Source organism: Convolutriloba macropyga, chromosome 3 (genome assembly GCF_964194025.1).
Source record: "Convolutriloba macropyga chromosome 3, txConMacr16.3, whole genome shotgun sequence".
Lineage (NCBI taxonomy): Eukaryota > Metazoa > Xenacoelomorpha > Acoela > Convolutidae > Convolutriloba > Convolutriloba macropyga.
Genome location: NC_134470.1, coordinates 39,149,878 through 39,176,912, shown reverse-complemented (window position 1 = coordinate 39,176,912; position 27,035 = coordinate 39,149,878). Strand labels below are relative to the sequence as shown.

Below are 27,035 nucleotides of genomic sequence, written 5' to 3'. Positions count from 1 at the left end.
TGTACATAGAACAAGTAGTTTGTTCTAAGGTTTTGCTAAAAATCTTTTCTCGCAGGAAATTGATAAATGCAGTTTCGATGAAAAGTTTTATTTGTCATCACAGTCGATGTTGTCTACGGAACGTAGTGTATACGAAATGACTGCTATATATTTAATGCCGCCAAACTAAGGTGAATGTAATCTTTATTTGAAGTGTGATTCCCTTGCGCGTGACAGTGTGCGTGACGTCAGCTCTGCTTTTAGGTCAATTGCGTAACTTACCTCACTCAAAAAATGACTTCTGAACTCACTTATGTAACTTTAAATTTGGTGAACAGTAGTGCCAAACTCTAATTCTTATGCCCTAATTCTTAAGTATTAGTCTTGAGTTTTTGATTTGGAAAATCAATTTTGAAAAAGCTCTTTCAGGCTTTTTTGACAGTACGTATCTAACCCAAAAAATCTAGTGGTCTACTAAAGGACTTTTGGTCAATCTGCCTATTTTGTTTCTTTAGTCGTTTCAATTCATGGAAGACCGCAAGCGTCTATCGCGGCTGTTTTCCGGCAAGCTGCGGGCTATGTTTTTACAGTCCAAGAATTTGATTGTTTTGGGGCTCTGTCTTTTTTGGCAATCTAACATTTGGAATGTATTGGGGCTCTGTCTTTTTTTGTAAGATGTTTTCACAATTTTCATGACTTAGATCTTTCAAAAGGGAATAAACAGGTAAGGACCAGTGTCGTCAAATTTCATTAGAAGCCCTAAGATAGCTTTAGTAGTCTTTCAATTGCTTAGAGTGGTGCAGCTGCTGGGAAGTCCTAAATGCAAGGTTAGAAGGTCATTTTTAAGCGTGCTAGCCCAAATTGGTGCAAATTTTCTCGTTTTTTCGTCATTTTTTTTCAGCTAGCTTGAGTTGACGTTGGATAAAGTTGATAAAGTTCTTTAGCAAGATATTATTTCTTCTTATTACTACTTTCTGAACTATATGTTTTGGTGCTGCTATCAAAAACACAAAATGATACTAATTTTTGCATTTTTTTCAGGTTTCTCAAGCCTCATGGTTCTTGGAACCTTCACTGAGGTTTGATAGTCGGGCAGTGATTATTTTTTTGTGGTAATGGAATGGTTTTCAAGATTTTAATATCACGAATATCTGAATATCACAATATAAAAATTATAACTTGATCAAATTTTTTAAACAATTTATGCCGATTTTTGAATACTTCTCTCCCCAGTGGCCAGGGAACCTCTTGGGTTTTTTAGTATGGTAGTGCATAGTTGCTAGGAGTAGTGCTGGGGGCAGGTTTCCAATATTTTAATGTGACGTTTTTTGCAATTTTATGATGAAATTTGGAGTTTTCTGAATGTTATTATTATACAAGTTTTTCGATCTTTGAGCAAGTGAAACTATTTTAGACTTGAAATAAGGATACTGAATAGACTCTGGAGAAGATAAAATGTTTCTGAAGATAATGATATCACAAATTATGGCAACATTTTGATAAAATTTTCTATTGTTTTTAAACTTTTGAGTCGTTTTTACAATTTTTACTGGCCATTGAAACTTTTTTTTGGTCTCGCAGTTGGTTTACACGACAGAAGAACATGCTTCCTAACATTTTATTTTCGTTGAATATGAATTTCCTAAAATTTTGCAATTTTCTTGAAGCATTTGTCATATTTCTCTTCCGTTTTTGCTTTTCTACTGTTATTTGCAAATAAAACTCTTTCAAGGCTTGTGCGCGGGTTAATCAGTTAATTGAAATGGATCAGTTTTGACCTTCAGGATAAAATCTTCAAAAGTTTTAGCAGTGATTTTTGATAAGTTTCTTTGATTGTTAACTTTTGAGATTGTTTGTGTTTTCGGCTGCCATTGGTCTTTATCTGCTGGTCAGGTACAGTAGCTCTAAGTTTTTCGTTCAATTCTTTAGATTGTTTCCAGGACTTGTCCTGCTATGATTTTTGGAAGATGTGATCGCTTTTTTTTCTGTGACTGAGTTTTCAATTACGGGTTAAACAGATAACGCTCAGTGTTCATTAAGTTTCATTAGAAGCCCCTTAGTCTTTCAAGGGCTTAGAGTGCTGAACCTGCTCCGAAGGCATTAATTTAAGGTGAAAAGATAACTTTTTGTTGTTTTTGCACCCAAAATATTTCACGTTTTTAATTTCGTCATTTTTTGAATTTTTGTTTGCAGGGTATCCAAACAACGCTTTTGGAAGTTCGTGAAGTTCTTTTACAAGTCATAATTTTTGATGTCTGTTTTTTGAGCTATATGTTTTGGTATTACAAACCTAAACACCCAAAATGGCTGTGATTTTTTCAATGGGTTGATGTATGGTTTTTAAAAACATTGATATTCTTTTGTATGAGTAAATTTATCTATATTCCATTACAACTTACCATTTTTGTTAAATTTGTTGTAATGTTTTGATTTTTTGGATCTTTGTTGGTCAATTATAATTTTTAATGGCATTATTCGATAGTCAGTAAAGACAACTAATTGATTATGAAGATAATAGTATCAGAAATTGTAGGAACTTTTAAATGAAATTTGCAGATCTGTTCACGCATTTTCATGATTTTTGAAGTCAAATTAGAGTGGTGATTTTGGTCACGCTTGTGCGCGGGTTAATCAGTTAATGGAAATGGATCAGTTTTGACCTTCAGGATAAAATCTTCAAAAGTTTTAGCAGTGATTTTTGATAAGTTTCTTTGATTGTTAACTTTTGAGATTGTTTGTGTTTTCGGCTGCCATTGGTCTTTATCTGCTGGTCAGGTACAGTAGCTCTAAGTTTTTCGTTCAATTCTTTAGATTGTTTCCAGGACTTGTCCTGCTATGATTTTTGGAAGATGTGATCGCTTTTTTTTCTGTGACTGAGTTTTCAATTACGGGTTAAACAGATAACGCTCAGTGTTCATTAAGTTTCATTAGAAGCCCCTTAGTCTTTCAAGGGCTTAGAGTGCTGAACCTGCTCCGAAGGCCTTAATTTAAGGTGAAAAGATAACTTTTTGTTGTTTTTGCACCCAAAATATTTCACGTTTTTAATTTCGTCATTTTTTGAATTTTTGTTTGCAGGGTATCCAAACAACGCTTTTGGAAGTTCGTGAAGTTCTTTTACAAGTCATAATTTTTGATGTCTGTTTTTTGAGCTATATGTTTTGGTATTACAAACCTAAACACCCAAAATGGCTGTGATTTTTTCAATGGGTTGATGGATGGTTTTTAAAAACATTGATATTCTTTTGTATGAGTAAATTTATCTATATTCCATTACAACTTACCATTTTTGTTAAATTTGTTGTAATGTTTTGATTTTTTGGATCTTTGTTGGTCAATTATAATTTTTAATGGCATTATTCGATAGTCAGTAAAGACAACTAATTGATTATGAAGATAATAGTATCAGAAATTGTAGGAACTTTTAAATGAAATTTGCAGATCTGTTCACGCATTTTCATGATTTTTGAAGTCAAATTAGAGTGGTGATTTTGGTCACGCCGAAACAAGAATTGCACCGTACAAGCGCGACGTTTTGTGCTGTGAATTGTTTTCGCTTTAATTTCAAAGTACAGTGAGAAAACGGTGTTTGAACAAAATTCGCTTTCTGTATTGTGAATTTTTGTTCCTGCGCTTGCAATTCGTCTTCTGTTCTTAGTGATTTTTGATTTTTTTGATCGGGTTGTTTGTGAAATGGTTTTCCCTGTCCATTCTTAGTCCTTTCTAGGTCTAGTTATTTTTTTAGTCAATGAGCTGTCAAAATTGTAGGTCAGAAGCTGTCCTGCTATGTTTTTTTTTCACTTCGTCGAATACAAATTTGTTTTGCTTTATCTTATTTCACAGCTTGTTCAAAATTTCGCATGAAATAAGCTAGGTGTATTTACTTCTCTTGGCTAATTTAATTATTCGCTCATTCTGCTAAAAAGTACTCTTAAACAGCAGTTGCCCAGCATAGTAATCTAAAGGGAACAGAATCAGTATCTGAAAACGAAATTAGAAACAGAAACGGTATAAACCCAAAAAGACATATTTTGGATGCCTGGGACTGGAAGTTTTTTTAAAAGTTTTAGTTACCATCTCTAATTGGTATTGATAATGGCCAACCCCTCATCCTCTCATTAAGAAACATGAATTTGTCTAAGTACGAAATGAAATCAATTTAGTTAGCACTTTCAAAATCTTTTCTTACAATCATTTTTGTCATTTTTTTCTGTTCTTTCAATCCCAATCGGTGTTACGGCGCCTGTTTTTCGGCAACCTGCCGGGTATGTTTTTTGATAGATAATTTTTTGGTTGTATTTAAAACTGGATGTAAACGTCAATGCCAGATGTACAAACTAAGTGTTTAGATCAAACCGCTGAACGAATTGAAGAGGAAAGAGTTCTTTTCTGATCATATTGTTTTTTGCGAGAGAGGGAGAGAGCTAGAAAAGTAGTTGTAAAACAATTTCGTTTTTTAAAAATGTTTTGAGTCGTGCTGATAGCAATTATTGCGACTTCGCAGTTTTCAGAGAGAGAACAGTATTATAGAATATAACACTTTTTAGGTTTTGTACTTAACTATTTCTTTTTTGCTCGATTTTCTCCTATTCGAGATGTATCGTTGGTTATATTTAAGCTATCATATGGAAGTCGATTTTTGAACTAAATTATTTTGTAGCAGATAGTTTATCATGTACAATGCTTCTGCTCGCAACTTAATAAAATTTATCGAAGAAAATAATTTAATAATTTACTTTTCCCCTAATAATTTTTTACTCCGGTCGTTTATTCAAATTGAATAGTATAATAAAGTTTTATCAATTAGTGGATGGCTAGTGGAAGTTAATTTATACTTCGAATCCATTCCGAGTCTTCTGTCTATTTTTTCTTTTTTGCTGACTGACGCTCTTTTGCGTTCTACATTTTTTTCACTCAACAAAGCTGAAAAGGTCAAATTTTCCGAAATATTTCTTCTTTTCTTTAACGGTTTTTTTCGTGCGTGACCTCATATCTTACACTCTCTGGCAAAAGTTTTTAGGTCATTTGCGTGATTAGATTTTGATCATATGTGACTTGCCTCACTCAATAAAATACCTTTTGCACTTCAAATAATTCGAGTAATTTTAATTTTAATTTGAATAAATTTTAGGTCAGCGCAACTCATGCGTGTAATACAGTTCGTAATAAAAAGGCTTCTGCGGATTAAATTCGACCAAGTTCTATTGATTTATCGCTGAATGTTTTCTGCATAGTTTTTTGAGCTACGTCGATAACTTCTTCAACTTATCACTGCATCTATTTCTTTTCTTTCTCTATTATACGGCACGCAAGTCTATCTTCTTCCGCAGCATTTCCGGCAACTAGTTGGTTGTGTTTGCTAAAAAATTCTCTGGATGGTCGAAATCTTTTAGGTATAGTTGATCAAAATTCCACGCTAAACAGTTCACGCACAATAAACGTGTACGCGGGCGTGTGTGTGTGTGTGTGTGTGTTTTCTGTGTTTGTGTGTGTGTGTGTGTTTTGTATGTGTGTGCGCGCGCGCGTGTGTGTGTTGTTTGTGTGTGTTTGTTTTGTGTGCGTGTTTGTGTGTGTTTTCTGTATGTGTGTTTGTATGTGTTTGTCTGTGTGTTTTGTGTTTGTCTGTTTTCGGCTGTTTTGGTTGTTGTGAGTGCTTGGGTGTTGTTCTATATATGCGAATTCAGCAGCACATGCATTCAGCAAGACATGATTTCTTGATGTGATCATAGCCGAGAAAATGAAATTGAAGTTTTTGCGCAGTTTTTTCAGTACCCCAATGAACTTAGTTTGTTGCTGCTCTGACCGTTTTTCAGACGTTCTTATTTTTTTATGATTTTGCGATCAATCGGAAATCATATATGATTGTTTGTTATGTTTGCCGAAAGAGTAGAAGGAGCGAAAACTCTTGTCTTATTGAAGAGCTGGTTCGTTTTGCAACCTAAGGTAATCTGACATCGTTTTCACTTCTGACATCGTTTCTCTGCTGTTTCCGGATTTTTAATTGCTCTCGAACGAAGTTTGAACCAATAATTGTAAAGGTTTGTCTGCTTTATGCAAAATTTTCGCTCGGCCGTTTTGTTCTAGAACATTCTTTCTTCTTCACTTCTCCAGTGACTTTTTCGCGGTTGACTTTTTGATTTTTTTAAGTGATTTTAGTTGTGCGCATTTATGAAGTCTGTTGCTAATATAAATGCCGAGCGATGCACGTACATCCCGTGTAGCGTAGAGTTAATGTCCCCCACTCTTATTCAAGAGGGCGAATGCCAACCCTGTCAGAAGTTTTTGCACTTTAACAGTCTCTAGCCCAGGCGGCCTTCTAAAATGTTGCTTCGCCAGCCGTTTGAGAGCAATTCGTCCAAAAGTAGACGAATTAGGTTATGTTTCTTTGTGAATGTTATTAAAATATTTTGCATGTTCTCCCATGGTGTTGAAAATTTTTGCGTTGAAGATTCTTGGAACTTGGAACCAGGACTTCTCGCGATTTTTAATTTGTCGCCTCCATCTTTTGATCAGATTATCTACTTTATTGGTAACGCTGTGGGTTGGTTAGTGGATGATGATTATGAAGCTCGCCAATTTTACTAATTTTGAACTTTGTTGGATTGCAAACAAAGCAGTTCGTATTGTTTCTGAAACCCTATGCTGAAAGAAAAATTTGTGGTGATTGACCTTTTTGCTAAATGATTTTTTTCATTGCTGTTAAATGAGCACTGTGAAAAAAGTCGGGTTATTTTTTCTTTGAAAGCATTTAATTCAAAGTGTAAAAATTTCTGGTAAGTTTTCATTTTCTGATGCAAATTTTAGAAGAACTGTATAAATATACCAGCGGTTACTACAGTTACAGAAAACTTTTCGTAAAAATTATTTGCAAAAATTCTTATTCCTCATACTTTTGGGAATCTTTTAATTTTCTTGGTAAATCTTTTTTCCCACAGTTCAAATTATAGTAGCTGAAAAACTTACAAAAACAGTTCTTGGAGTTTCTGTGACAAAAAGAAATGGAAGTTGAAAAATATAAATTTTAACGATTGTTGTTACTCTACTAGGACCAGATAATCAGCGGCTGTTTTTTATTTTGTTTTTATTGTCCATCGAGAGGTGTTTTTAGGTGCGTAGCTACAGCAGACTGAGGAACTTGGAGAACAGTTTCAAGAGCTCAGCTGCATTGCAGACCTCAGCAGCTTCAGAAAGACCTCTGAGAAATGGAAGTCGGAAGCCTCTTGTTGTGAACAAGTACAATAACTTCTTTTCGGTGTTAGATGGTCAATCAACTCTGATTATGTTCAAACTGGAAATAAATTCAAATAACAACGGAAGAAGTTAGTTCCTTTGCGCCCTCTATTATCAAATGAAAGCAAATAAACTGATAAACTGTGGGTTTAGGTTTTTCATCATATAAGAAAAGCAGACAGTTTTTAAATTACATGGATTCGGATTGTAGCCTGCAATAAAGAAGTATTTTTTCATAACAAATATTATTCTTCTGGAACTAACTACATGTTTTCAGCGTGTGATCTGATCCGCATTCAAGAGACTCCTCTGCATATGTTTGTGCCCTACCCAGACTCAGTATTGGGCGTTATGTTCACAGATGTGGCTGCACATCAAATGGGTTAGTAAGAGATAGAGATTTGAATTGTGTGCCCTAGATTTCTCCCGGATCTTACGTAGCTAGGAATGCTGCTGCCGTTGCCATGACCTCAGCTCGTAATTTAATTCATGCGTTTTTTAATGTGATCTTGATAATGACTCCAAAGCAAATGTGAATAAGTTTTTTTTTGTTTTTTGAATTAGGCATTATTACCTTTTTTAATAGCCGCCCTCATCTTCTCAGTCGGCTATTATAGCGCTCCTGTTTTTTTAACAATTCAAAGAACTTGAATTGTTTTGGGGCGCTGTCTTTTTGCGACTCGAAGAGGAGTATTGGAAAAGTCCTTTTTTGAATCAATTTTGTTGAATTGATTTTTGAAGCGGGAAATGAAACGCGTGAAAAAATTTGGAGTAATTTTGGTGCTGAACAAAAGTGAAAAGCGGAGCGAAAAGAGAGTGGTTTTTGTTCATATCGCTGTTTTCTAGAGATCGAGAAGTTGAGATGTGAAAAAAAATTCTAAGCGAGCGAAATTTTTAGTTCACGCACGGCATTTTAAAGCAGTTTTTTTCATTTTTTTGGTTAAACGGTTTCGTTATGATTTTGTTTTAATTTCATGGTGTGTTTGGTAGTGTTTATGCTTATCGGAGGTTTCTTTTTCTTTTCTTCATGTTTATTGCTGATTTTTGGGCTAATTTTTTTGCGATTTTTTGACGATTGTTTTTTTCTGCCTCAAATGGGTATTGAAAAGACAGCTATGACTTGTGCATTTTATAGATAACAATTGGTTACAGTTTTGTGGATATGAAGCATTTTTTTGTTGAGAAATATGACAAAAAATGGCGAAAATTGAAACTATTTTTCTTATTTTTTTGCAGTTCTTCGTTTTTTCCCGTTTTTTAGACGAGTTTCTATGCCAATTATGACTTGCCTATTGTTCTGCGAGCATCTGGATGCTCTATTGGCTGAAGTGATTTTTCCTTTGGATTTTTGTGCTTTTGTAATAAAAAAATTTATAATTTCCAGTTTTTTAGTTCAGGTTGTTTGTAAGAGCTTTTTTTTCATGATTTGGCTTCAAGTATTTTTAAAGAATTTTGACAAGTGGTTTCAGTAGGCACTAGTTGTTTTGGTGAAGTAATTTGAGCAGAAATAGTTGTTTTAGGATCTCAATTTATGACAAAATTTAATCAGATTTTTTATCATTTTTAACAGATTCGATTTTCCTGTTTGTACTTCGTTTCATGGATCTGTTTCAAGATTATCCTAAGTAAGCATGTTTTGTCGGATAAGTAGTTGGATGGCGTCTAATTGGATTTTCACTTCGAGCCAGTTCCGGAATTCGTCCGGTTATGTTTTTTAATATCTGTTCACACAGTTTAATGATATTTGAAGTCAAATTCGAGTGGTGATTTTGGGCACGCCGAAACAGGAAGTGGAGCGAAAAAGCGAGTGGTTTTGCGGGGAGAATTTTATTTGCTCTTTTTTTTGAAGTAGAGTAAGAAACCGGTGTTTGAACAAAAATTCGCTTTCTCGCTAGTGGTTTTTTGTTAACCTGCTGCAATTTCATTTTGAATTTTACTGTTTTTCGATTTTTTGGATCGGATTTTTTTCTAAATGGTTTTTGCAATCTATTCATAGTTCATTCCACGTCTAGTTTTCTGTTTAGTCAATGAAAATTCTTTTAATTGTGCGTCAGGACTTGTCCTGTTATGTTTTTTTACTTCGTCGAACAAAAAAATGTTTTGCTTTACCTCATTTTGCCGCTTTTTCAACATTTTGCGTAAAATCTATTTGATTTTTGTATGTTAGTTTCTCTCTTCTCTCATTCTGCTAAAAGTGATTATGAAAATCAGTTGCTCAGCAAAGCAATTCAAAATGAACAGAGGCAGTATAAAAATTGAAGTCAGAATTAGAAACGGGATTAACCCATGAAGCTTAATTTTAGATGCCCGCTATTTGAACGTCGTTCCTGTAAGTATTAGTTGCCATCTGTAATGCTTATTGGTATTGCTAGTAGCCCCTGTAGCCTCTCTCTTAGAAACAGAAGTATGTTCAACTACGAAATGCCATCAAAATAAATCGGACTTTAAAAATGTTTTGGTACAAATTTTTTTTCAATATCTTCTATTCATTCAATCCCAATCATGCTCATTGGAATCAACGGCTTTTTTCCGGCAATCTGCCGGGTAATTTTTAAATATGTAGTCTTGATAATGACTCCAAATGTGAATAACTTTTTTTGAATTACGCATTATTACGTTTTTTTTAAAAAGTACTCTTGATAATGACCGCGTTATTACGTTTTTTTAAAAAGTACTCTTGATAATGACTCCAAATGTGAATAACTTCTTTGTTTACGAATTACGCATTATTACTTTTTTTAAATGTAGTCTTGATAATGACTCCAAATGTGAATAACTTTTTTCTTTTTGAGTTACCCTTTATTACGTTTTAAAAGGTAGTCTTGCTAATGGTTCCAAATGTGAATCTTATTTTTTCTTTTTGAATTACCCATTATTGCGTTTTTTTTTAAAAATAGTACTTTAGATGATGACTCCAAATATGAATAACTTCTTACTTTTTGAATTACGCTGTTACCTTTTTTTTAAATGTAGTCTTGATAATGACTGCAAATTTGAATAAGTTTTTTTCTTTTTGAATTACCCATCATTACGTTTTTTAATAGTAGTCTTGATAATGACTCCAAATGTGAATAACTTTTTTATTTTTGAATTACTCATTATGTTTTTTTTTAAATTTAGTCTTGATTTTGAGTCCAAATATGAATAACTTTTTTCTCTTTTAATTGCCCATTATTACTTTTTTTTCAGAAGTAGTCTTGATAATGACTCCAAATGTGAATAACTTTTCTTTTTGAATTACCCCTTATTACATTTTTTTTTAAAAAAGTAGTCTTGATGAAGACTCCAAATGTGAATAACTTTCTTTTTGAATTAACCATTATTACGTTTTTGTTTAATTTAGTCTTGATAGTGACTCAAAATGTGAATAAATGTTTCTTTTTGAATTACCCATTATTACGGTTTTTTAAATTGTAGTCTTAATAATGACTCCAAATGTGATTATCTTTTTTCTTTTTTAATTTTCCATTATTACGTTTTTTTTCAAAGGTTGTCTTGATAGTTACTCCAAATGTGAATAACTTTTTTTGAATAAGCCAGTATTAGGTTTTTTAATGTAGTCTTACTATTGACTCCAAATGTGAATAACTTTCTTTTTGAATTCTTCATTATTAAGTTTTTATTTAATGTAGTTTTGAATTACCCATTATGAAGTTTTTTTAAAATGTAGTCTTGATGATGACTCCAAATGTGAATAACTTTTTTCTTTTTGAGTTACCCTTTATTACGTTTTCAAAGGTAGTCTTGCTAATGGCTCCAAATGTGAATAACTGTTTTCTTTTTGAGTTACCCATTATTGCGTTTTTTTTTTAATAGTACTCTAGATGATGACTTCAAATGTGAATAACTTTTTACTTTTTGAATTACGCTTTGTTACCTTTCTTTTAAATGTAGTCTTGATAATGACTGCAAATGTGAATAAGATTTTTCTTTTTGAATTACCCATCATTAAGTTTTTTAATAGTAGTGTCTTGATAATGACTCCAAATGTGAATAACTTTTTTATTTTTGAATTACTCATTACGTTTTTTTTTTAAATTTAGTCTTGATTTTGACTCCAAATATGAATAACTTTTTTCTGTTTTAATTACCCATTATTACTTTTTTTTCGAATGTAGTCTTGATAATGACTCCAAATGTGAATAACTTTTTCTTTTTGACTCACCCATTATTACGTTTTTTTCAAAGATAGTCTTGCTGATGGCTCCAAATATGAATAACTTTTTTTCTTTTTGAATTACCCCTTATTACGTTTTTTTTTAAAAAAGTACTCTAGATATTGACTCCAAATGTGAATAACTTTTTTCTATTTGAATTACGCTTTGTTACGTTTTTTCTCAAATGTAGTCTTGATAATGACTCCAAATGTGAATAACTTTTTTCTTTTTGAATTACCCCTTATTACGATTTTTTCAAAGGTAGTCTTGCTAATGGCTCCAAATGTGAATAACTGTTTTTCTTTTTGAATTACCCATTATTACGTTTTTTTAAAAAGTACTCTAGATATTGACTCCAAATGTGAATAACTTTTTTCTTTTTGAATTACGCTTTAATACGTTTTTTTAAAATATAGTCTTGATAATGACTCCAAATGTGGATATCTTTTTTCTGTATGAATTACCCATTTTTACGTTTTTTTAAAAAATTTCTTGATTATGACTCCAAATTTGAATAAAATGTAGTCTTGATAATGACTCCAAATTTGAATAACTTTTTTCTTCTGGAATTACCCATTTTTACATTGTTTAAATGCAGTCTTGATAATGACTCCACATGTGAATAATTTTTTTTGAATTACGCATTATATAGTTTTTTTAAATGTCTTGATATCGACTCCAATTGTGAATAACTTTTTTCTTTTTGATTTACCCATTTTTACGTTTTTTAAAATGTCTTGATGTTGACTCCAATTGTGAATATTTTTTTGATTTACCCATTATTACGTTTTTTAAAATGTCTTGATAATGACTCCAAATGTGAATAACTCTTTTCTTTTTGAATTACGCTTTATTAGGTTTTTTTAAAATGTAGTCTTGATAATGACTCCAAATGTTAATAACTTTTTTCTGTATGAATTACCCATTTTTACGTTTTTGTTAAAATGTCTTGATTATGACACCAAATTTGAATAAAATGTAGTCTTGGTAATGACTCCGAATTTGAATAACTTTTTTCTTTTGGAATTACCCATTTTTACATTTTTTAAATGCACTCCTGATAATGACTCCACATGTGAATAACTTTTTTCTTTTTGAATTACCCATTATGTTTTTTTAAATGTCTTGATATTGACTCCAATTGTGAATAACTGTTTCCTTTTTGATTTACACATTATTACCTTTTTTATATTGTAGTCTTGATAATGACGCCAAATGTGAATAACTTTTTTTTGAATTACGCTTTATTGCGTTTTTCAATATAGTCTTGATAATGACTCCAAATGTGGATAACTTTTTTCTTTTTGAATTACCCATTACTACGTTTTTTTAATTGTAGTCTTGATAATGACTCCAAATATGAATAACTTTTTCTTTTTGATTTTTCCATTATTACGTTTTTTTTTCAAAGGTTGTCTTGATAGTGACTCCAAATGTGAATAACTTTTTTTGAATAAGCCAGTATTACGTTTTTTAAGGTAGTCTTAGTATTGACTCCAAATGTGAATAACTTTCTTTTTGAATTCTTCATTATTAAGTTTTTATTTATGTAGTTTTGAATTATGAAGTCTTTTTAAAATGTAGTCTTGATAATGACTCCAAATGTGAATAACTTTTTTCTTTTTGAATTACCCCTTATTACGATTTTTTCAAAGGTAGTCTTGCTAATGGCTCCAAATGTGAATAACTGTTTTTCTTTTTGAATTACCCATTATTACGTTTTTTTTAAAAAGTACTCTAGATATTGACTCCAAATGTGAATAACTTTTTTCTTTTTGAATTACGCTTTAATACGTTTTTTTTTAAAATATAGTCTTGATAATGACTCCAAATGTGGATATCTTTTTTCTGTATGAATTACCCATTTTCACGTTTTTTTAAAAAATTTCTTGATTATGACTCCAAATTTGAATAAAATGTAGTCTTGATAATGACTCCAAATTTGAATAACTTTTTTCTTCTGGAATTACCCATTTTTACATTGTTTAAATGCAGTCTTGATAATGACTCCACATGTGAATAACTTTTTTCTTTTTGAATTACGCTTTATTACGTTTTTTTTTAAAATGTAGTCTTGATAATGACTCCAAATGTTAATAACTTTTTTCTGTATGAATTACCCATTTTTACGTTTTTTTTAAATGTCTTGATTATGACACCAAATTTGAATAAAATGTAGTCTTGGTAATGACTCCGAATTTGAATAACTTTTTTCTTTTGGAATTACCCATTTTTACATTTTTTAAATGCACTCTTGATAATGACTCCACATGTGAATAACTTTTTTCTTTTTGAATTACCCATTATGTTTTTTAAATTTTTTGATATTGACTCCAATTGTGAATAACTGTTTCCTTTTTGATTTACACATTATTACCTTTTTTATATTGTAGTATTGATAATGACGCCAAATGTGAATAACTTTTTTTTGAATTACGCTTTATTGCGTTTTTCAATATAGTCTTGATAATGACTCCAAATGTGGATAACTTTTTTCTTTTTGAATTACCCATTTTTACATTTTTTAAATGCAGTCTTGATAATGACTCCACGTGTGAATAAGTTTTTTTTTGAATTACCCATTTTTATGTTTTTTTTAAATGTCTTGATAATGACTCCAAATGTGAATAACTTTTTTGAAATACCCATTATTACGGTTTTTTTTAAAAAATGTAGTCTTGGTATTGACTACAATTTTTTCTTTTTGAATCACCCATTATTATGTTTTTATAAATGTAATGATATTGTCTCCAAATGTGAATAACTTTTTTCTCTTTGAATTACCCATTATTACTTTTTTTAAAATTTAGTCTTGATAATGACTCCAAATGTGAATAACTTTTTCCTTTTTGAATTACACATTATTACATTTTTTAAATTGTAGTCTTGATAATGACTGCAAATAGGATTAACTTTTTTCTTTTTGAATTACTCATTATTACGTTTTTAAAATGTAGTCTTGATAATGTCTCCAAATGTGTATAACTTTTTTTAATTACGAATTATTACGTTTTTCTTAAATGTAGTCTTGATAATGGCTCCAAATGTGAATAACTTTTTTCTTTTTGAGTTACCCTTTATTACGTTTTAAAAGGTAGTCTTGATAATGTCTCCAAATATTGATAACTTTTTTTGAATTACGCATTATTACGTTTTTCTTAAATGTAGTCTTGATAATGGCTCCAAATGTGAATAACTTTTTTCTTTTTGAATTACCCATTTTTACATTTTTTAAATGCACTCTTGATAATGAATCCACATGTGAATAACTTTTTTCTTTTTGAATTACCCATTATGTTTTTTTAAATGTCTTGATATTGACTCCAATTGTGAATAACTGTTTCCTTTTTGATTTACACATTATTACCTTTTTTATATTGTAGTATTGATAATGACGCCAAATGTGAATAACTTTTTTTTGAATTACGCTTTATTGCGTTTTTCAATATAGTCTTGATAATGACTCCAAATGTGGATAACTTTTTTCTTTTTGAATTACCCATTTTTACATTTTTTAAATGCAGTCTTGATAATGACTCCACGTGTGAATAAGTTTTTTTTTGAATTACCCATTTTTTTGTTTTTTTTAAATGTCTTGATAATGACTCCAAATGTGAATAACTTTTTTGAAATACCCATTATTACGGTTTTTTTTAAAAAATGTAGTCTTGGTATTGACTACAATTTTTTCTTTTTGAATCACCCATTATTATGTTTTTATAAATGTAATGATATTGACTCCAAATGTGAATAACTTTTTTCTCTTTGAATTACCCATTATTACTTTTTTTAAAATTTAGTCTTGATAATGACTCCAAATGTGAATAACTTTTTCCTTTTTGAATTACACATTATTACATTTTTTAAATTGTAGTCTTGATAATGACTGCAAATAGGATTAACTTTTTTCTTTTTGAATTACTCATTATTACGTTTTTAAAATGTAGTCTTGATAATGTCTCCAAATGTGTATAACTTTTTTTAATTACGAATTATTACGTTTTTCTTAAATGTAGTCTTGATAATGGCTCCAAATGTGAATAACTTTTTTCTTTTTGAGTTACCCTTTATTACGTTTTAAAAGGTAGTCTTGATAATGTCTCCAAATATTGATAACTTTTTTTGAATTACGCATTATTACGTTTTTCTTAAATGTAGTCTTGATAATGGCTCCAAATGTGAATAACTTTTTTCTTTTTGAATTACGCTTTATTACTTTTTTAAAATTTAGTCTTGATAATGACTCCAAATGTGAATAACTTTTTCTTGAAATACCCATTATTACGTTTTTTTTAAAAAAATGTAGTCTTGATAATGACTACAATTTTTTTCTTTTTGAATTACCCATTATTATGTTTTTATAAATGTATTGATAGTGACTCCAAATTTGGATAACTTTTTTCGGTATGAATTGCCCATTTTTACGTTTTTTTTTTCAAATGTAGTCTTGATTATGAATCCAAATTTGTATAAATTTTTTCTGTTTGAATTACCCATTATTACGTTTTTTTTTAAATTTAGTCTTGATAATGACTCCAATTGTCAATAACTTTTTTCTTTCTGAATTACCCATTATTATGTTTTTTTTATTGTCTTGATAATGACTCCAAACGTGAATAGTTTTTTTTTTGAATTACCCATTATTACGCTTTTTTAAAATGTAGTCTTGATGATGACTCCAAATGTGAATAACCTTTTTTTGAATTACGCATTATTAATTTTCCTAATGTAGTCTTGGTTTAACCGTTTTTTTCACATTTTTTAAATGCAGTCTTGATAATCACTCGACGTGTAAATAACTTTTTTCGTTTTGAATTACCCATTATTATGTTTTTTTAATTGTCTTGATATTGACTCCAATTGTGAATAACTTTCTTTTTGAATTACCCATTATTACGTTTTTTAAAATTTAGTCTTGATAATGACTCCAATTGTGGATAACTTTTTCCTTTTTGAATTACAAATTATTACATTTTTTATATTGTAGTCTTGATAATGACTGCAAATGTGAATAACTTTTTTCTTTTTGAGTTACCCATTATTGCGTTTTTTTTTTCAAATGTAGTCTTGGTTATGAATCCAAATGTGTATAATTTTTTTCTGTTTGAATTACCCCTTATTACGTTTTTTTTAATTTAGTCTTGATAATGACTCCAAATTTGAATAACTTTTTTCTTTCTGAATTACCCATTGTTAGGTTTTTTAAATGTCTTTTATAATGACTCCAAATGTGAATAACTTTTTTGAAATACCCATTATTACGTTTTTTTTTTAAAAAATGTAGTCTTGATAATGACTACAATTTTTTCTTTTTGAATCACCCATTATTATGTTTTTATAAATGTAATGATATTGACTCCAAATGTGAATAACTTTTTTCTCTTTGAATTACCCATTATTACTTTTTTTAAAATTTAGTCTTGATAATGACTCCAAATGTGAATAACTTTTTCCTTTTTGAATTACACATTATTACATTTTTTAAATTGTAGTCTTGATAATGACCGCAAATGTGATTAACTTTTTTCTTTTTGAATTACTCATTATTACGTTTTAAAATGTAGTCTTGATAATGTCTCCAAATGTTGATAACTTTTTTATTTTTGAATTACGCATTATTACGTTTTTCTTAAATGTAGTCTTGATAATGGATCCAAATGTTAATAACTTTTTTTTAATTACCCAGTATTATCTTTTTATAAATGTATTGAAATTGACTCCAAATATGAATAACTTTTTTCTCATTGAATTACCCATTATTACTTTTTTAAAATTTAGTCTTGATAATGACTCCAAATGTGAATAACTTTTTCTTGAAATACCCATTATTACGTTTTTTTTCCAAATGTAGTCTTGATAATGTCCCCAAATGTGAATAACTTTTTTATTTTTGAATTACACATTATTACGTTTTTCTTAAATGTAGTCTTGATAATGGCTCCAAATGTGAATAACTTTTTTCTTTGTGAATTACCCATTATTACGTTATTTTTTCAAATGTAGTCTTGATAATGTCTCCAAATGTGAATAACTTTTTTATTTTTGAATTACGCATTATTACGTTTTTCTTAAATGTAGTCTTGATAATGGTTCCAAATGTGAATAAGTTTTTTTTTAATTACCCAGTATTTTGTTTTTATAAATGTATTGATATTGACTCCAAATGTGAATAACTTTTTTCTCATTGAATTACCCATTATTACTTTTTTTAAAATTTAGTCTTGATAATGACTCCAAATGTGAATAACTTTTTCCTTTTTGAATTACACATTATTACGTTTTTCTTAAATGTAGTCTTGATAATGGCTCCAAATGTGAATAACTTTTTTCTTTTTGAATTACCCATTATTTCGTTATTTTTTCAAATGTAGTCTTGATAATGTCTCCAAATGTGAATAACTTTTTTATTTTTGAATTACGCATTATTACGTTTTTCTTAAATGTAGTCTTGATAATGGTTCCAAATGTGAATAAGTTTTTTTTTAATTACCCAGTATTATGTTTTTATAAATGTATTGATATTGACTCCAAATATGAATAACTTTTTTCTCATTGAATTACCCATTATTACTTTTTTTAAAATTTAGTCTTGATAATGACTCCAATTGTGAATAAATTTTTCTTGAAATACCCATTATTACGTTTTTTTTAAAAAATGTAGTCTTGATAATGACTACAATTTTTTTCTTTTTGAATTACCCATTATTATGTTTTTATAAATGTATTGATATTGACTCCAAATGTGAATTACTTTTTTCTCTTTGAATTACCCATTATTACTTTTTTGAAATCTAGTCTTGATAATGACTCCAAATGTGAATAACTTTTTCCTTTTTGAATTACACATTATTACATTTTTTAAATTATAGTCTTGATTATGACTGCAAATGTGATTAACTTTTTTCTTTTTGAATTACTCATTATTACGTTTTTAAAATGTAGTCTTGATAATGGATCGAAATGTTGATAACTTTTGTATTTTTGAATTACGCATTATTACGTTTTTCTTAAATGTAGTCTTGATAATGACTCCAAATGTGAGTAACTTTTTCCTTTTTGAATTACACATTATTACATTTTTTAAATTGTAGTCTTGATAATGACTCCAAATGTGATTAACTTTTTTCTTTTTGAATTACTCATTATTACGTTTTTAAAATGTAGGCTTGATAATGTCTCCAAATGTTGATAACTTTTTTATTTTTGAATTACGCATTATTATGTTTTTCTTAAATGTAGTCTTGATAATGGCTCCAAATGTGAATAACTTTTTTCTTTTTGAATTACCCATTATTATGTTTTTTTTTCAAATGTAGTCTTGATAATGTCTCAAAATGTGAATAACTTTTTTATTTTTGAAATACGCGTTCTTACGTTTTTTTTTAAAATGTAGTCTGGATAATGTCTCAAAATGTGAATAACTTTTTTCTTTTTGAATTACCCATTATTACGTTTTGTTTTTTCAAATGTCGTCTGGATTATGAATCCAAGTGTGTAAAAGTTTTTTCTGTTTGAATTACCCATTATTACGTTTTTTTAAAAAATTTAGCATTGATGACTCCAAATGTGAATAACTTTTTTCTTTTTGAATTACCCATTATTATGTTTTTTTCAAATGTAGTCTTGATAATGTCTCAAAATGTGAATAACTTTTTTCTTTTTGAATTACCCATTATTACGTTTTGTTTTTTTCAAATGTAGTCTGGATTATGAATCCAAGTGTGTAAAAGTTTTTTCTGTTTGAATTACCCATTATTACGTTTTTTTAAAAAATTTAGTATTGATGACTCCAAATGTGAATAACTTTTTTCTTTTTGAATTACCCATTATTATGTTTTTGGAAATGTCTTGATATTGACTCCAAATGTAAATATCTTTTTTATTTTTGAATTACCCATTATAACGTTTTTTAAAATTCAGTCTTGATACTGACTCCAAATGTGAATAACTTTTTCCTTTTTGAATTACACATTTTTACATTTTTTAAATTGTAGTCTTGATAATGACCCCAAATGTGAATAACTTTTTTTTTGAATTACTCATTATTACGTTTTTAAAATGTAGTCTTGATAATGTCTTCAAATGTGGATAACTTTTTTTTTTTGAATTACTCATTATTACGTTTTTTAAATTTGAATAACTTTTTTCTTTCTGAATTACCCATTGTTAGGTTTTTTAAATGTCTTTTATAATGACTCCAAATGTGAATAACTTTTTTTTGAAATACCCATTATTACGTTTTTTTTTAAAAAAAATGTAGTCTTGATAATGACTACAATTTTTTCTTTTTGAATCACCCATTATTATGTTTTTATAAATGTAATGATATTGACTCCAAATGTGAATAACTTTTTTCTCTTTGAATTACCCATTATTACTTTTTTAAAAATTTAGTCTTGATAATGACTCCAAATGTGAATAACTTTTTCCTTTTTGAATTACACATTATTACATTTTTTAAATTGTAGTCTTGATAATGACTGCAAATGTTGATAACTTTTTTATTTTTGAATTACGCATTATTACGTTTTTCTTAAATGTAGTCTTGATAATGGTTCCAAATGTGAATAAGTTTTTTTTTAATTACCCAGTATTATGTTTTTATAAATGTATTGATATTGACTCCAAATATGAATAACTTTTTTCTGATTGAATTACTCATTATTATGTTTTTAAAATGTAGTCTTGATAATGTCTCCAAATGTTGATAACTTTTTTATTTTTGAATTACGCATTATTACGTTTTTCTTAAATGTAGCCTTGATAATGGTTCCAAATGTGAATAAGTTTTTTTTTAATTACCCAGTATTATGTTTTTATAAATGTATTGATATTGACTCCAAATATGAATAACTTTTTTCTCATTGAATTACCCATTATTACTTTTTTTAAAATTTAGTCTTGATAATGACTCCAAATGTGAATAACTTTTTCTTGAAATACCCATTATTACGTTTTTTTTAAAAAAATGTAGTCTTGATAATGACTACAATTTTTTTCTTTTTGAATTACCCATTATTATGTTTTTATAAGTGTATTGATATTGACTCCAAATGTGAATTACTTTTTTCTCTTTGAATTACCCATTATTACTTTTTTGAAATCTAGTCTTGATAATGACTCCAAATGTGAATAACTTTTTCCTTTTTGAATTACACATTATTACATTTTTTAAATTATAGTCTTGATTATGACTGCAAATGTGATTAACTTTTTTCTTTTTGAATTACTCATTATTACGTTTTTAAAATGTAGTCTTGATATTGGATCGAAATGTTGATAACTTTTGTATTTTTGAATTACGCATTATTACGTTTTTCTTAAATGTAGTCTTGATAATGACTCCAAATGTGAGTAACTTTTTTCCTTATTGAATTACACATTATTACATTTTTTAAATTGTAGTCTTGATAATGACTCCAAATGTGATTAACTTTTTTCTTTTTGAATTACTCATTATTACGTTTTTAAAATGTAGGCTTGATAATGTCTCCAAATGTTGATAACTTTTCTATTTTTGAATTACGCATTATTATGTTTTTCTTAAATGTAGTCTTGATAATGGCTCCAAATGTGAATAACTTTTTTCTTTTTGAATTACCCATTATTATGTTTTTTTTTCAAATGTAGTCTTGATAATGTCTCAAAATGTGAATAACTTTTTTTATTTTTGAAATACGCGTTCTTACGTTTTTTTTTAAAATGTAGTCTGGATAATGGCTCCAAATGCGAATAACTTTTTTCTTTTTGAATTACCCATTATTACGTTTTGTTTTTTCAAATGTAGTCTGGATTATGAATCCAAGTGTGTAAAAGTTTTTTCTGTTTGAATTACCCATTATTACGTTTTTTTAAAAAAATTAGTATTGATGACTCCAAATGTGAATAACTTTTTTCTTTTTGAATTACCCATTATTACGTTTTTTTTTCAAATGTAGTCTTGATAATGTCTCAAAATGTGAATAACTTTTTTCTTTTTGAATTACCCATTATTACGTTTTGTTTTTTCAAATGTAGTCTGGATTATGAATCCAAGTGTGTAAAAGTCTTTTCTGTTTGAATTACCCATTATTACGTTTTTTTAAAAAATTTAGTATTGATGACTCCAAATGTGAAAAACTTTTTTCTTTTTGAATTACCCATTATTATGTTTTTTTAAAATTCAGTCTTGATAATGACTCCAAATGTGAATAACTTTTTCCTTTTTGAATTACACATTTTTACATTTTTTAAATTGTAGTCTTGATAATGACCCCAAATGTGAATAACTTTTTTTTTTGAATTACTCATTATTACGTTTTTAAAATGTAGTCTTGATAATGTCTTCAAATGTGGATAACTTTTTTATTTTTGAATTACTCATTATTACGTTTTGTTTTTTCAAATGTAGTCTGGATTATGAATCCAAGTGTGTAAAAGTTTTTTCTGTTTGAATTACCCATTATTACGTTTTTTTAAAAAATTTAGTATTGATGACTCCAAATGTGAATAACTTTTTTCTTTTTGAATTACCCATTATTACGTTTTTAAAATGTAGGCTTGATAATGTCTCCAAATGTTGATATCTTTTCTATTTTTGAATTACGCATTATTATGTTTTTCTTAAATGTAGTCTTGATAATGGCTCCAAATGTGAATAACTTTTTTCTTTTTGAATTACCCATTATTATGTTTTTTTTTCAAATGTAGTCTTGATAATGTCTCAAAATGTGAATAACTTTTTTATTTTTGAAATACGCGTTCTTACGTTTTTTTTTTAAAATGTAGTCTGGATAATGTCTCAAAATGTGAATAACTTTTTTCTTTTTGAATTACCCATTATTACGTTTTGTTTTTTCAAATGTAGTCTGGATTATGAATCCAAGTGTGTAAAAGTTTTTTCTGTTTGAATTACCCATTATTACGTTTTTTTAAAAAATTTAGTATTGATGACTCCAAATGTGAATAACTTTTTTCTTTTTGAATTACCCATTATTACGTTTTGTTTTTTCAAATGTAGTCCGGATTATGAATCCAAGTGTGTAAAAGTCTTTTCTGTTTGAATTACCCATTATTACGTTTTTTTTAAAAAATTTAGTATTGATGACTCCAAATGTGAATAACTTTTTTCTTTTTGAATTACCCATTATTATGTTTTTTAAAATTCAGTCTTGATAATGACTCCAAATGTGAATAACTTTTTCCTTTTTGAATTACACATTTTTACATTTTTTAAATTGTAGTCTTGATAATGACCCCAAATGTGAATAACTTTTTTTTGAATTACTCATTATTACGTTTTTAAAACGTAGTCTGGATAATGTCTTCAAATGTGGATAACTTTTTTATTTTTGAATTACTCATTATTACGTTTTTTTTTCAAATGTAGTCTTTATAATGTCTCCAAATGTATAAAACTTTTTTCTTTTTGAATTACCCATTTACGTTTTTTTTTTCAAATGTAGTCTTGATAATGTCTCCAAATGTGAATAACTTTTTTATTTTTGAATTACCCATTATTACGTTTTTTTTCAAATGTAGTCTTGATAATGGCTCCAAATGTGAATAACTTTTTTCTTTTTGAATTACCCATTAATACTTTTTTTTTCAAATGTCTTGATTTTGAATCCAAGTGTGTATAAGTTTTTTCTGTTTGAATTACCCTTTATTACGTTTTTTTTAAATTTAGTCTTGATATTGACTCCAAATGTAAATATCTTTTTTTTTGAATTACCCATTATAACGTTTTTTAAAATTCAGTCTTGATAATGACTCCAAATGTGAATAACTTTTTCCTTTTTGAATTACACATTTTTACATTTTTTAAATTGTAGTCTTGATAATGACCCCAAATGTGAATAACTTTTTTTTGAATTACTCATTATTACGTTTTTAAAATGTAGTCTTGATAATGTCTTCAAATGTGGATAACTTTTTTATTTTTGAATTACTCATTATTACGTTTTTTTTTTTAAATGTAGTCTTTATAATGTCTCCAAATGTGTAAAACTTTTTTCTTTTTGAATTACCCATTTACGTTTTTTTCAAATGTAGTCTTGATAATGTCTCCAAATGTGAATAACTTTTTTATTTTTGAATTACCCATTATTACGTTTTTTTTTTCAAATGTAATCTTGATAATGGCTCCAAATGTGAATAACTTTTTTCTTTTTGAATTACCCATTAATACTTTTTTTTTTTCAAATGTAGTCTTGATTATGAATCCAAATGTGTATAAGTTTTTTCTGTTTGAATTACCCTTTATTACGTTTTTTTTTTAAATTTAGTCTTGATAATGACTCCAAATGTGAATAACTTTTTTCTTTTTGAATTACCCATTATTACGTTTTTTAAAATTTAGTCTTGATAATGACTCCAAATGTGAGTAACTTCTTTTATTTTTGAATTACGCATTATTACGTTTTTCTTAAATGTAGTCTTGATAATGGCTCCAAAACTTTTTTCTCTTTGAATTACTCATTATTACTTTTTTAAAATGTAGTATTGATAATGTCTCCAAATGTGGATAACTTTTTTGTTTTTGAATTACGCATTATTACGTTTTTCTTAAATGTAGTCTTGATAATGGCTCCAAATGTGAATAACTTTTTTCTTTTTGAATTACCCAGTATTACGTTTTTTTTCCAAATGTAGTCTTGATAATGTCCCCAAATGTGAATAACTTTTTTATTTTTGAATTACGCATTATTATGTTTTTCTTAAATGTAGTCTTGATAATGGTTCCAAATGTGAATAACTTTTTTCTTTTTGAATTACCCATTATTACGTTTTTTTTTTAAATGTAGTCTTGATAATGTCTCAAAATGTGAATAACTTTTTTTTTTTGAAATACGCGTTCTTACGTTTTTTTTAAAATGTAGTCTGGATAATGGCTCCAAATGCGAATAACTTTTTTCTTTTTGAATTACCCATTATTACGTTTTGTTTTTTCAAATGTAGTCTGGATTATGAATCCAAGTGTGTAAAAGTTTTTTCTGTTTGAATTACCCCTTATTACGTTTTTTTAAAAAATTTAGTATTGATGACTCCAAATGTGAATAACTTTTTTCTTTTTGAATTACCCATTATTATGTTTTTGGAAATCTCTTGATATTGACTCCAAATGTAAATATCTTTTTTATTTTTGAATTACCCATTATAACGTTTTTTAAAATTCAGTCTTGATAATGACTCCAAACGTGAATAACTTTTTCCTTTTTGAATTACACATTATTACATTTTTTAATTTGTAGTCTTGATAATGACCCCAAATGTGAATAACTTTTTTCTTTTTGAATTACTCATTATTACGTTTTTAAAATGTAGTCTTGATAATGTCTTCAAATGTGGATAACTTTTTTATTTTTGAATTACTCATTATTACGTTTTTTTTTTCAAATATAGTCTTTATAATGTCTCCAAATGTGAATAACTTTTTTATTTTTGAATTACCCATTATTACGTTTTTTTTTCAAATGTAGTCTTGATAATGGCTCCAAATGTGAATAACTTTTTTCTTTTTGAATTACCCATTAATACTTTTTTTTTCAAATGTAGTCTTGATTATGAATCCAAGTGTGTATAAGTTTTTTCTGTTTGAATTACCCTTTATTACGTTTTTTTTTAAATTTAGTCTTGATAATGACTACAAATGTGAATAACTTTTTTCTTTTTGAATTACTCATTATTACGTTTTTAAAATGTAGTCTTGATAATGTCTCCAAATGTGGATAACTTTTTTATTTTTGAATTACGCATTATTACGTTTTTCTTAAATGTGGTCTTGATAATGGCTCCAAATGTGAACAACTTTTTTCTTTTTGAATTACCCATTATTACGTTGTTTTTTCAAATGTAGTCTTGATAATGTCTCCAAATGTGAATAACTTTTTTCTTTTTGAATTACCCATTATTACGTTTTTTTTTTCAAATGTAGTCTTGATAATGGCTCCAAATGTGAATAACTTTTTTCTTTTTGAATTACTCATTATTACGTTTTTAAAATGTAGTCTTGATAATGTCTCCAAATGTGGATAACTTTTTTATTTTTGAATTACGCATTATTACGTTTTTCTTAAATGTGGTCTTGATAATGGCTCCAAATGTGAACAACTTTTTTCTTTTTGAATTACCCATTATTACGTTGTTTTTTCAAATGTAGTCTTGATAATGTCTCCAAATGTGAATAACTTTTTTCTTTTTGAATTACCCATTATTACGTTGTTTTTTCAAATGTAGTCTTGATAATGTCTCCAAATGTGAATAACTTTTTTATTTTTGAATTACGCATTATTACGTTTTTTTTTTTCAAATGTAGTCTTGATAATGGCTCCAAATGTGAACAACTTTTTTCTTTTTGAATTACCCATTATTACGTTGTTTTTTCAAATGTAGTCTTGATAATGTCTCCAAATGTGAATAACTTTTTTCTTTTTGAATTACCCATTATTACGTTTTTTAAAATTTAGTCTTGATAATGACTCCAAATGTGAGTAAGTTTTTCCTTTTTGAATTACACATTATTGCATTTTTTAAATTGTAGTCTTGATAATGACTCCAAATGTGAATAACTTTTTTCTTTTTGAATTACTCATTATTACGTTTTTAAAATGTAGTCTTGATAATGTCTCCAAATGTGGATAACTTTTTTATTTTTGAATTACGCATTATTACGTTTTTCTTAAATGTGGTCTTGATAATGGCTCCAAATGTGAACAACTTTTTTCTTTTTGAATTACCCATTATTACGTTTTGTTTTCAAATGTAGTCTTGATAATGTCTCCAAATGTGAATAACTTTTTTTTTGAATTACGCATTATTACGTTTTTTTTTAAATGTAGTCTTGATAATGGCTCCAAATGTGAATAACTTTTTTCTTTTTGAATTACCCATTATTACGTTTTTTTTTCAAATGTAGTCTTGATTCTGAATGCAATTGTGTATAAATTTTTTCTGTTTGAATTACCCATTATTACATTTTTTTTAAAATTTAGTCTTGATAATGACTCCAATTGTCAATAACTTTTTTCTTTCTGAATTACCCATTATTATGTTTTTTTAATGTCGTGATAATGACTCCAAATGTGAATAACTTTTTTGTCTTTGAATTACTCATTATTACTTTTTTAAAATGTAGTATTGATAATGTCTCCAAATGTGGATAACTTTTTCATTTTTGAATTACGCATTATTACGTTTTTCTTAAATGTAGTCTTGATAATGGCTCCAAATGTGAATAACTTTTTTCTTTTTGAATTACCCATTATTATGTTTTTTTTCCAAATGTAGTCTTGATAATGTCCCCAAATGTTAATAACTTTTTTATTTTTGAATTACGCATTATTAAGTTTTTCTTAAATGTAGTCTTGATAATGGCTCCAAATGTGAATAACTTTTTTCTTTTTGAATTACCCATTATTACGTTGTTTTTTCAAATGTAGTCTTGATAATGTCTCCAAATGTGAATAACTTTTTTATTTTTGAATTACGCATTATTACGTTTTTCTTAAATGTAGTCTTGATAATGGCTCCAAATGTGAATAACTTTTTTCTTTTTGAATTACCCATTATTACGTTTTTTTTTTCAAATGTAGTCTTGATAATGGCTCCAAATGTGAATAACTTTTTTCTTTTTGAATTACCCATTATTACGTTTTTTTTTCAAATGTAGTCTTGATTATGAATCCAAATGTG

The 27,035-nt window shown here is 28.0% G+C and overlaps 1 protein-coding gene across 7 annotated transcripts in view; it reads left to right on the top strand.

Annotated features, from left to right (window-relative positions):
- The window catches only part of LOC142336194 (guanine nucleotide exchange factor subunit RIC1-like), a 221,025-nt gene that overhangs the window by 86,780 nt on the left and 107,210 nt on the right, over window positions 1-27,035 (top strand). For all 7 annotated transcript variants that reach the window (XM_075384847.1, XM_075384846.1, XM_075384842.1 and 4 more), the window contains 2 exons: window positions 7,085-7,295; window positions 7,484-7,588. In XM_075384847.1, the coding sequence (XP_075240962.1) occupies window positions 7,085-7,295; window positions 7,484-7,588 (316 nt within the window). The remainder of the gene's footprint in view (window positions 1-7,084; window positions 7,296-7,483; window positions 7,589-27,035) is intronic.